General features: G+C 50.2%; 2 protein-coding genes across 4 annotated transcripts; one reads left to right on the top strand and one right to left on the bottom strand.

The window, feature by feature from the left end:
• Positions 1-951: 951 nt before the first annotated feature.
• On the bottom strand, positions 952-8,426 carry pns (DENN domain containing pinstripe). Of its 3 annotated transcripts, none has more exons than XM_017173275.3 (12): positions 8,096-8,426; positions 7,598-8,025; positions 7,422-7,531; positions 4,976-6,786; positions 4,710-4,916; positions 3,863-4,052; positions 3,450-3,804; positions 3,259-3,388; positions 2,942-3,192; positions 2,720-2,865; positions 2,544-2,662; positions 952-2,486 (listed from the first exon to the last, which is right to left on the bottom strand). In XM_017173275.3, exons 2-12 carry the CDS (start codon positions 7,839-7,841, stop codon positions 1,688-1,690), a joined length of 4,362 nt encoding a protein of 1,453 aa, XP_017028764.1. In that variant the 5' UTR covers positions 7,842-8,025; positions 8,096-8,426; the 3' UTR covers positions 952-1,687. The 3 variants fall into 3 exon arrangements, with proteins under 3 accessions (XP_017028764.1, XP_017028766.1, XP_017028767.1); XM_017173277.3 differs by having other exon boundaries at positions 8,207-8,426; XM_017173278.3 differs by lacking the exons at positions 952-2,486; positions 2,544-2,662; positions 2,720-2,865; ... (2 more) ...; positions 3,450-3,804; positions 3,863-4,052 and adding an exon at positions 4,126-4,278 and having other exon boundaries at positions 7,598-8,420.
• Positions 8,427-8,833: 407 nt separating this feature from the next.
• Positions 8,834-10,688, top strand: LOC108079065 (protein phosphatase PTC7 homolog). The gene has a single exon (XM_017173279.3). It carries the CDS (start codon positions 9,113-9,115, stop codon positions 10,085-10,087), a length of 975 nt encoding a protein of 324 aa, XP_017028768.1. The 5' UTR covers positions 8,834-9,112; the 3' UTR covers positions 10,088-10,688.
• The last annotated feature ends 586 nt before the right edge of the window (positions 10,689-11,274 follow it).

Below are 11,274 nucleotides of genomic sequence, written 5' to 3'. Positions count from 1 at the left end.
CAATGCTAATATTTCAGGGATTCATGGAAGCATTTCTTTGCAAAAAATGTATAATTGGGGAATGTGATATTTATACCAATTTACATTTAAAATCTGAATTAATTAAGCTGAAATATTTTCGGTCTTCTTGAAGGGAATTTATAATTTTTTTCAGTGAAGCATCCATTTCCGACCCTATAAACCATATATATTCTTGATCAGCATTAATAGGCGAATCTTTTAAGACAAGTCCGGGCATTTTTTTTTTTTTAGCCATTTTTTCAATTTTTTATAAGGGGTTACATCATTAAAATTCTCGAAAATTGGCCAAAATTTAAATTTTTAAAAAACAAAAATGGAGTATGCAGATTTGTTAAACGTATTAAAACTAAGATAAAAACACTTTCCGAATGGAATTTAAGGCATTTTTGGCAGAGTTATAGATTTTTTAAATATAGAATTTTATCTTATAACTTTAAGCTTAACATTAGTAAACCACAAGTAACAAATTAAGTTAAAAAAAGGTCAAAATGTGATCCGGCGATGATCATTAACGCCTCCCCATAAGGCAGTACGAATCAAAAGATACCAGAAAGGTGGGCTCTACTCTTGTAGAATATATAAATTTGTTAAGCAATAAGCCTGCTCCGCTGCCGCATCCCTGCTCCGCCGCCGCGTCCCTGCTCTGCTGCAGCCGCCCTGCTCCGCCGCGGCAGTCCTGCTCCTGCTCCGCCGCCGCTGCAGTCCTGCTGTTGGTTGTGACTGGGACTGCTAATTCGATTGAAGCTCCTAGACGGGACTGTTGGAGGTCGTCTCCAGTGGTTCCAGCTCGGTTTTGTTGACACCCTCATCGTGCTGTCCCGGATCCTGCTCCTCATCCTGATTTGATTCCTCATTGTCTTCTTCCTTGGCTTTGTTTATTTTGGATTTGGAACAGCCAGCAGCCCCTTGACCCCCTTAAATTATTTTCAATTTTGACAACAATCAAACTTTATTAATGTCTTTTGCATATTTATTGACCCTCGGTGTCTGTCTCTCAAGTATTACATATAGCTGTCTTTAGCTGCACAAACACTTTTGGCTGAGTAGTGTAGAGTGAAAATAAAGCTTGAACATGTACACTTCCTGGGGACTGATCTCCCCTAGCCCCCTGCTTAAACCTAATAAAATATATATTCATTAATAAAAAAACAAAGATTCTTTGGTAAATAATGAAAAACAAAACGAGAAGCCACAATTGAAGTTGGAACAAAAGTCGGGGGAATTGACTGGAGAGAGGACGTTATTAAAAGGGCTCTTAAAGCTACTGACCACCCCTGGGCTTTCGTACTTTCTATATATATTTGGATCTTTGAACAACACTTTAGAATTCTGGCTTTGTAGTAGTAAACGCTTCTCCTAATTGCACAATAAATGTCTTTGAAATTCGATTGCAAGGAATTCTCGTGTTCAACTTTGGCTTCAATTGGGGGGGCCTTCTCCGGGCTCCTCTTGGCAAGCAGTCGGATCGAATGGCAAGTGGTGGCTAGGATTAGAATTGGGTGCAGTCAGGCGAGGGTCCTGATCTGCTCTTAAATAAAGCTAACAACGAATTCGAGAGTTCCGAGATTCCTCAAGAGCATATGTATGGGTGTGAGTATTCTCTAGGTCACTGGTTGCAAAATGTCCGTGTGGGATGATGAGTATTGTGGGAAGAGTGGAGATGGAGCTAGCACTGGGATGGTATGCGAATGCCCTGCGTGATCGAGTTCTCCAGCACTATGTGGCAGTCGTCCAGCGGCTCCAGAATCTGGATAAGGAAGGTGAGCAGGTTGCGGCGCCGCAGGAAGCTCTCCTCCTCGTACATCTCGTGGGTGACCTTGGTGAGGGCCATCGGCTTGATCAGGCGCGTCAGCAGATGCTCGCGCAGGCTCAGGCAGATAAGCAGCTGGAACTTGCCATCTTTGCCGAGCGCCGTACCATTGATCTCGTCCATCAGCTGCACATACAGTCGCCAGATGCCGGAGATTTCACGGCGCTGCAGGGTGCTACCGCCGCTGCTGCCGCTAAACGAGGAGTCCAGACTCGAGGCCGAGTCCTCCAGCTCCAGCTGCAGATTCTGTTCGAACAGCTCCTTGATCTTGCTAAAGTAATCCCAAATGTACAGATTGCGTCCAAAGAATCGCGCCGACCGGAAGCCGCAGAGGAAGACCTGCTCCAGACACTTGACCAGCCCATCGTCCCCGCACAGCAGGCTGGTCAGCGTGCCCACATCCCGGTCCCGGCTGGGCTTGTAGTGCCACTTGACCAGCACGTTGACACAGTTGCCCAGCTGATGCTGGATCTCCGACGGCGACAGCGACTCCTGGCGCTGCACGCTGGGACTGCGTGTGCGCGGCGGAGTGCGTGTGTCAGAGCCCGGGACCAGTTCGGCGTTCTTGACGCTCGTCGAGGCCCGCTGGCCCACCAGCAGGCGCTCCGTGGAATCGTCATCGACACCGCGGCCCAGCCAACGGCCACAGGGGAATCTTGAAGAGAAAGGGAAATGGGTTACAAACGTTTCGTTACCGTTGCTATTTGCTTACTTGTAGGTGTGGCCGGTGACCTCATTGCGCATCACCACCTGCTCCACCAGCCACTTGTGGCTGGGCCCCGAGTTGTCGTGTCCAATGCGCATGGTTGTCAGCAGGCCCAGGTTCTTGTACTGCAAAGGGGAGAAGGTAGAGGGAAAGGAATTGGTATGACAGCAAGTCCAACTTACGTGGAAGATAAACTCCAGGGATCCCTTGGGTACTGGCACCCGCTGCGTTTCGTTCATGGTGCCCGAAATCATGATCCAGACATTGCTGGAGGTGTGGTAGGAGCCGTACTTGCGGGAGGGGAAGATCACGACGCGATAGGGCAGCTCTGCGGTTGAGGAAAAAGGGTAGAAAGGAGGAGCATGAGCACGACATATAGCGAGGGCAGCTAGCGGGGGACCTACTCGTTGAGGGGTATATGTTTGTGAAGCTGAAGTAGTCGACCGTGTTGAGGGTCAGCAGGTGGTAAAGAAACTGCTCCTTCTCCTCCTCGCAACGCAGGAAGGCCGAGCGCTTGTACAGCGAGCGCAGCAAAGCCTCATCGGAGAGCAGGGTGCGGAAATGGCGGGACAGCAGCTTCTTCTCCAGCGACAGACGCACCCAGGCGCGGGTATAGCCAATATGGGTTTTAATATCCGCCATGGCGAGCACGTTCCTAGGGGAAAAACACATCATTGCCTTAGTTGGGGATTCACAGAAGAGGGCAGAAGGTGCTTCTCACTTCACATCAAACTCCAGGGACTCCGGCAGGGGACACAGCTGCTCCAGGCCGACGAACTTGTTGCGATCCCGCGACCGGCTGCGATTGGGACTCGGCGGAGTGTCAAAATCCGTTTGGAATGTAGAAAGATCTGCCGGGATAATTTAGAGTTTAATTAGGAGCCTTCTTCACCTTGATTTCTTCCCACTTACAGTCCATCCGCTTGCGCATGGCATTCCAGGCCAGGGCCGGCGAGGCTGTGGCAATGGTCATCTTGCTGCCAGGACTGCTGCTGGACACAGCCAGTGACTGCTCTGCTCCCGCTCCCCCTGCTCCAGTGTCGCCAGCACCACGCGCCTCCTGCATCTCAAGGTAGGCCTGAAGATGGGCCCACAGGGCGGACTTGCCCTGCTTATTCTGCAGGCCATGGGACCAAATCTTCTCCAGCAGATCGCACATGCTGGCTATCAAAGTGTTCTCCTCGATGCCGTCGCCCTTGAGGCCCAAGGCCACAGCCTCGTTGCCCATCTTTTCGAGTAGCATGCGCTTGGTCTTCGACTTGATGTCCTGTGAATTACTTTAAGTTATTTTTGGGATCTATTTCCCCCTCAAGGACATGACTCACCTTCAGCAGACGCTCCACAAACGTCCAATTGGCCTGGGCAATCAAAGCCGGACTCACATCCGCCGTGGTCAGGTTGGCCGAGAGCCGATTGAGGGCATTCGAGGAGCCACCGGTGGTTGGCTTCTGGTCCAGCGAGATCTCCCTGGCCCGCCACTTGTTGCCGTTCTTCACCCGCCGCAGGCTGTTGCCTCTGTTCGGGATGCGTTTGCGGATTTATAGGCGAAGGAGGGTTGTTTTTTGGATGATTCGGAGGTTAGCGCGGATGAGTTTTGAAGTTTTCGGTTTGAGTTTTAGTTTTAGTTTGAATTTTGAACGAGAATAAAGAGACTGTGGATTAGTGGGGACTCCGAGGGGGAGGCAAGGGGTTAGCGGATGTGGCAGGAGGAGCTGAGGGAACAGGAGTAGCAGGCGGTGAGCTGTGGGCGGAGGAGAGCGGGTGCATGCGGTGCGGGATAAAACGGAACCAAAACGAAAACGAAGAAGAGTCTCGGTTAACAGTTTAGAGAATGCTGAATTTATTATTAAATTCTCACTAAAAAGGATCAAACAAAACGGGGATTATCCCTTGCAGGATGCGGACATATCCGAGAAGGTGTGGGAGGAGATACACATACAATACGGAGTCAAGTACGGCTAGGTGTCTATGTGGTAATGGTGTGTCTATAACTAACACTTAGGTAATATCGAATGAGGTACACAGTACAAGGTACATTTCTTTTCCTATGTCTTGTTATTAGATGAGTAGTGCGGGGGTTAGCTGGAGAATCGGGATCGGTAGGAGGGCAGGACGTGCTCTATCTAGTCTAACTAGGGGGCTGTGTTGTGGGGAAGCAACTAAAGCAACTACCTCGAGGCGCACTCCTGGTTGAGCACGCCCTTCTCCAGCAGCGGAAAGCTGCGGAAGTAGGCCGCCCGGTTGGCCAGGATCTCGCTGGGCGGCGTCACCTCAATGTCGATGCAGTTCAGCCGCTTCTCGAAGCCCTGCTGTGAGTCCTGGCTCAGAACGCACGGCTCGTAGCTGGTGGCGGCAATCATGTTCTCCCCGTGACGTCGCCTGATATGATATATTTACTATGATATTTCAAGGCCAATTGTGGACTGACTTCGACTCACCTCAGAAGCTTGACCCGCTGGTCAAATAGCTGGAGCTGCTCATCCGGCTGCGGCTCCCACATGGCCAGGATCTTATTGTCGATAAGCGTGGCAAACATTTGAGATTCGAGAAAGCGCGAGAGGAAGGCCCGATGATGCTCCGGCTGGTCGGACAGGAACGAGGACTTGTCAAAGTTCTGCAGCGTCTCGCGGTTGGAGATCCACTCGTCCCGAGCTTGATTCGGATAGATCACGAAGTACTCGTAGGCGTGAAACATGTGGACGAACCGATTGAGGAAGATCTCTCGCACCGAGCTGTTGATGCGCAGGTCTTGGTAGTACTGATCCACGGCACTCAACTTTGGCTTCTCCCCGCGACGCGTGGATGCTGGCATAGTGGCATCCACGGCGTCTATATCGTGGTATACGCCCACCGGCGAGGAGGAAAGCGAGACGGTGGGACTGCCCACGGGGGAGTTAGCTCCCTGGCTGCCCCGGATGCCTCCCTTTCTGCGCAGGAAGTCAGCGATGCGCGGCACGTGGTCAATACGCGACGGATGCGCTATTAGCGGCTGATACTCCACGACACCACCACCACCACCGCCGGGTGATCCCGACAACGTGTAGACCGTCTCCTGCAACTGCTGAAAGCGCTCCTTGCTCCGTCGCGCCGCCTGCAGGCCCGTGGGAAGGGTGCAGCTAGAGATCATTGCATCAGCTCCGCAGGCTCCAACACCGCCACCGCCCACCGGGCCACCGACGCCTCCTCCCGCTCCGCGACATCCATAGCCATTTCTGATACCAGATTCCTGGTCGCGGGCTCCCTCGATCTCAAACTTATCCAGCACCGAGCCGATTTCGGCCATAAAGTCAAGCTTGTGTGGGAAGACAGGCAGCTCCTCGGGCAGCTGGATGTGCTTCTTGTCGATGTCCACAAAGCACAAGGTAGCCTCGCTGCCGATTTTGTGCGCCGCCTCGCACTCGGCGTGCAGGCCCATTACAAAGGGCACCGGCGCATCGAGGAAGTGATGCAGGGCGGCCGGCAGGATGGGGGCGTAGACGTGGGGCCACACGAACGGAAACAGCAGCGAGGTGATACACTCGCCCACAATCATGAGTCTCTGGTAGTCTGTGGACCGGAGCAGCACCTGGTTTTCTAAGAGGACGCACGTCAGCAGCTGAATGACACACTCTACGCCCAGATACTTGAAGAGCAGGCGCAGTGGAAAGTCGAGCAGCGGCAGCTCGGTGGCCAGCAGCGGACGCTGAAGGATTAAAGCAATGGCGGGCAAGTGCGGCTCCGTGGGTGGCAGGTAAACGCGTATGGATTTGCCCGGCTGCGGCAGCATCACCTCGTATAGTATGTTGTACACGTACGACTCCAGACTGATCCCAGCACCCGGCTGACGGGGAAGACATCTGTAGAGGTTCTTGAGGAACATCTGGGCGGCGAAGGCGTAGGGCGCCTGGCAGATGAGCGATATGCTCTTGGCCACATACAGTTTGTCCTTGTTGATGTCGTAGTAGCTCTGCGCGGACTGCGGTGCCTGGCCAGCCACCTTGAAGTGCCGGGGCAGGGAGCGACTGACCGGGCCATCCTGCTTCACCCGGCTGAGCGAGTGTGTCTGCTGGCCGTTGGACAGCTCCGTGATGAACATGCTCTGCAGCGTGTGAATGGCCCCACAAATGTTCCTGTTGCGGATCTCCTCGTAGAACACCAGGCTAAAGCCATAGCAACGTTTTCCATCCTCCCGCGTGGTGGCGAACGAGTGGAATTTCGGCTCGATGTTGTGTTTCTGGGTGCGGAAGCGAAGGCCCTGCGGCAGGGAGAGCTGTGGAAAGATAAACGATGGTCGGTAGATCAGACAGACGCTACGAGCAATCTCGATCTTTGGCAGGCATAAATGAAGCCCATTCATTCAAACGAGCGTCGAGCAGCGGACACGAGCACTACCAATAGCAGATGTGCTGGTGATAAGGCGGCTTAGCGTTAGCGTTTGGCTGACGCGGCCGTCGTCGTGGCATCAATTGAATCAGTTACCGCTCCTCCGCTCGCCACTCGTATCAATGAAGCAGCCGGCCAGCCAGGCATGAATTTCAACCAAAAGGGCAGCCAATTGAGCTCAATTAAATATGAATACGGGATTAGGGTGAGTCGGTCTAGAGGTTCTAAATATTTCAGAAGTTATCAGCTAATAAACTCAACATTTTACAGTCGAAATTAAATTTTTTTTGATAGTTTTTAGTACCCATTTTAATATATACACTATGAATCACTGAAAACAGGTTTCCCAGCGGCTTTATCAATTCAAAAACGTGTGATAATAATAATAAAAACAATACATGTGAAGACTCGAAGTGTATCCAAAAGATATTGGAACATTTTCACAGTTGAGGCGATGGCCGCCTTTCCCTTGAGCACTCCACGATCCACCCTAAATCAACGTAGATCACAATTCAGACTCACCATGCAAATACCGTGCGCATCGAAGGGGTTCCAGGGCACATTCTCGGGATAATGGGCCAGGGGCTTGCTCTTATAAGCTCTATCCAGAGGCGAACAGTGCAAGTTGTCGCCTGAAAGAACAAGGATCTCAAGGATCTCTCAGAAACCCTCGGCAGCCGTAGTTAGATTCAACTCACCTGCAAAGCGATCCGGCTCAAGGCCCGTGTCCAGGTCCAGGCCACATATCACAAAGTAGTCGGCAAAGCGGGAGAACTGAGGATCCGCGTCCCGCTTTAGCTGATTCAGCTCCGACTGGGCCAGCGACTGTTCTCCCGGAGAGATGGGCGACTGCACCTCGCTGCCAGTGCTGCTCCCGCTTTGTCCATTGCTAAGCATCAGCTTGGACAGGCGGCTGGCGACGACATTCTCCCGTGCGGTCATCGCTCCTGCTCCTTGGCTCTGTCTTTGTTTTCTTTGCTCCAAGCGGGACGCATTAACCAAGTGCTGCCTCCATGTGTGTCATGTGTGCGTGTCTGCGTGCGCTGCTGAGTGTGTATACACACGTACCGTTATGCGCTCGCGATTTTTGTGCACTTTCCAATTTACACAACCGATCAATTTCCGTCTGCAAGTATATGTTTGTTGTTGTTTTCGAAGCGTATAGGAAACAAATTATTTTTAGCTTTTATTTTTACTTTCTACGTGAGAGGTGTGGGAGAGAGAGAGAGTATGCAAAATTTTCTATGCCAATGTCGTTGCTTCCGTCCACCACCAAGCGCAACAACAACAAAATCACACACACACACCCGCTGCGCGCTCCTTTCTCCACACTAGTGCGACGCGCTTGTTGTTGGTCTCGGCGGAGCTGCTTTCATTGCCGAGCTGCGGAGCTCGAAACTGGGTTAAAAACTGGCAGCAGCGCGTCTTTGTTTGGAGTGGAGCAATAACAAAAACAAAACACCACAGCTGGGCAAACTAGTGCGTGCAGACTTTTTTTTGGCGAAAACAAACTACTTTTGGCACCAGTGTGACCAGGCAATGCTTGGCGAATCACGCCAAAAAGTGTGTCTATATTTCATAAATATATATTAAAAATATTTATAAGTAATATAAAAATTAAAAGCAGTTTAAAATGTAATTAGTTCTTTATACATTTTTCCCAAATACATTTATTTTTTGCCACAACATTAATCAGATTTTAAATTTCAGCTATTCCTGTGGCACCCTGTATATGCAAATACAAGATAAACGTCGACTTCACATATTTGAAAATAGAAAAGTAAAAATCACTCACCCCCTAGATTAAGTAAAATAATCTGTTTGATCGACCTTCAAATTCATGTTATAAGTAAATTATCTATAAATAAAATCTATAAATAATACCGAAATCACTCGCAAAATATACTTAAAACGTGGGGAACTAGTTCACTTGAGCCAGCCTGTTCTAGTATCGATAGTGTTATTGATGTTTTTGCATCCCTGTCGCGACCTGACGTGAAAAAGTGTATCACATAACATTTATTAAATTGGAACGTAAATTATCGCCTCCGTCGAAACAGGAGATTTGGCCTGAAAATTGCAAGTGCAGGAGTCACGGGACCGCGCACCCCAACGCCATACGACTCGAAAGCCAGGCGCGGCGACACCTGGATGGGATTGACTGAGTCCACTTGATTGTCTAGAGAGAGCACGCGACCACGAGTTCTGGGGCGATGCACTCGTCGCTCAACTGGACCTCGCGCATGATCTCGCGCGCCCTGCGCAGCAGCTTCTCCACGCTCCTGGAGACGGCGACGGGCGGTGGAGGCGCTGCGGCCACCAAGGGGGCCGTTAAGTCCGCATCGGGCTCCGCTGGCGAAGCAGCAGCGGGCAGCCAGCGACCCCGATTCGTGTCGGTGGTCTGCGGATTCGCCAAGGACAACCTGCGGCACAAGTACAAGCCGGGCAAGTACGGCGAGGACTCGTGGTTCAAGGCCTCCACGGAGCAGGCGGACGTAATGGGCGTGGCCGACGGCGTGGGCGGCTGGCGGAGCTATGGCATTGACCCCGGAGAGTTCTCCTCGTTCCTAATGCGCACCTGCGAACGGCTAGTGCAGTGCAGCCACTTCAACCCCCAGCGGCCCGTCAACCTGCTGGCCTACAGCTACTGTGAGCTGATGGAGCAGAAGAAACCGATCCTGGGCAGCAGCACTGCCTGCGTTCTGATCCTGAACCGAGAGACGAGCACGGTGCACACGGCCAACATAGGCGACAGCGGCTTCATTGTTGTGCGACAGGGCCAGGTGGTGCACAAGTCGGAGGAGCAGCAACACTATTTCAACACACCCTTCCAGCTATCGCTGCCGCCGCCGGGACACGGGCCGAATGTGCTCAGCGACAGTCCCGAGTCCGCAGATACCATGAGCTTTCCGGTGCGGAATGGCGACGTCATTCTTATCGCCACAGACGGCGTGTTCGACAACGTGCCCGAGGATCTGATGCTGCAGGTGCTTAGCGAGGTGGAGGGCGAGCAGGATCCCGTCAAGCTGCAGATGACGGCCAACAGCCTGGCGCTGATGGCGCGCACCCTCTCCCTGAACAGCGAATTCCTCTCGCCGTTCGCCCTCAGCGCCCGGCGGAACAACATACAGGCGCGGGGCGGCAAGCCGGACGACATCACAGTCGTCCTGGCCACCGTGGCGATGTGAGAGTGTTGGTGTCCCCTGCCATCCATCCTCACCCTAGTGATTAACGTTTACTTGTAGTCCGTACGTGTTTAGTTAGCTTTAGGAGCCTGTTCCGTGGTTCTGTCTACCGTTTAAGCTGCATGTTGAGATTGACGACTTTGAATTGTTAGTTACATATATACCGACGACGAACGACGAGCCATTCGACGCATCCTGGCGAGCATTGTGTACACATAACCCCCTCGCTATAAGTAGAAAAATGCGAATTATCAGCGCCGGCGATCTCTGTCGTCAGTGTGGCGTTCTAATCGAAGCCCAAAAACAAAACAAAACATAATAAATAATAACCTATTGCGAAACGAAACCCCGATGGCGAAGCCGATGCCCGATGCGAAATACGAGCCGGATCCGTAGGTGGGACCCAGGTGCAGCTATCTGACTGAGAACTGATGCGAGGAGGATTAGCTAGCCACTTAGCCAGGCGAAACACTGTCTTAAAACGATTTTTGTCGAAATGTACTCACTGATATTTGCGACCCAATAAAATTATTCATTGAACAAACACAATGAAACTGTAATCATTTAGAGATAAATTCAATAAAACAAATGTATAGAGGCCCAAGTGGACGTCGCTCTCTCTAATTGCTTAGATTAGCTTCATGGCCAGAAAGATGTAAATTAATGGATACAGCGGCGGTGCGATTAATAGAGCTAAAAAAAATGGTATACTTGTATGTTAATTTTTTTTTGTTTATAAAAGTATTTACAGTTTGCATTAAAAAAGTATATACAAAAAAACTGATTAATTAGCGCCATGCTAAGAAATACATGCACACATATGTATGTATGTATGTAATGTGTGTTTGACGTACATATGTAAACATCACAGCAAGGGACAGCTTAATAGGTACCCGTTAGTGTAAATAAGATTAAATCGGGACAACCAGGTCTTTGTTAATACAATTATTACTTAAAATATTAAAAATTATGCAAACAATTAAAATTAAATAATTAAATCTTTTCCAAAAATTAAGTATATGTTCTATTTTTTATTTTCGGTACTATCCATGATTAACTATAAATTGTTAATAAAATTAAATCGGAACAGCAAAGTAATTATAATGAAAATTATTAAATTAATTATTAAAATTACACAAACTATAAAAATTTAATAAAAAAATATTTTTCAAATATAAAATGTGCTGGTA

The sequence above is a fragment of the Drosophila kikkawai genome, chromosome 3L, assembly GCF_030179895.1.
Source record: "Drosophila kikkawai strain 14028-0561.14 chromosome 3L, DkikHiC1v2, whole genome shotgun sequence".
Taxonomy (NCBI): domain Eukaryota; kingdom Metazoa; phylum Arthropoda; class Insecta; order Diptera; family Drosophilidae; genus Drosophila; species Drosophila kikkawai.
This window is presented reverse-complemented; position numbering and strand designations above follow the sequence as displayed.

Coding starts and splice junctions, on each gene's coding strand:
- pns (XM_017173275.3), bottom strand. CDS start 7,841: ATGACCGCACGGGAGAATGTCGTCGCCAGCCGCCTGTCCAAGCTGATG. Junction 7,532..7,597: donor TGAGCCGGATCGCTTTGCAG/GTGAGTTGAATC, acceptor TTGTTCTTTCAG/GCGACAACTTGCACTGTTCG. Junction 4,053..4,709: donor AACCAGGAGTGCGCCTCGAG/GTAGTTGCTTTA, acceptor CATCCCGAACAG/AGGCAACAGCCTGCGGCGGG.
- LOC108079065 (XM_017173279.3), top strand. CDS start 9,113: ATGCACTCGTCGCTCAACTGGACCTCGCGCATGATCTCGCGCGCCCTG.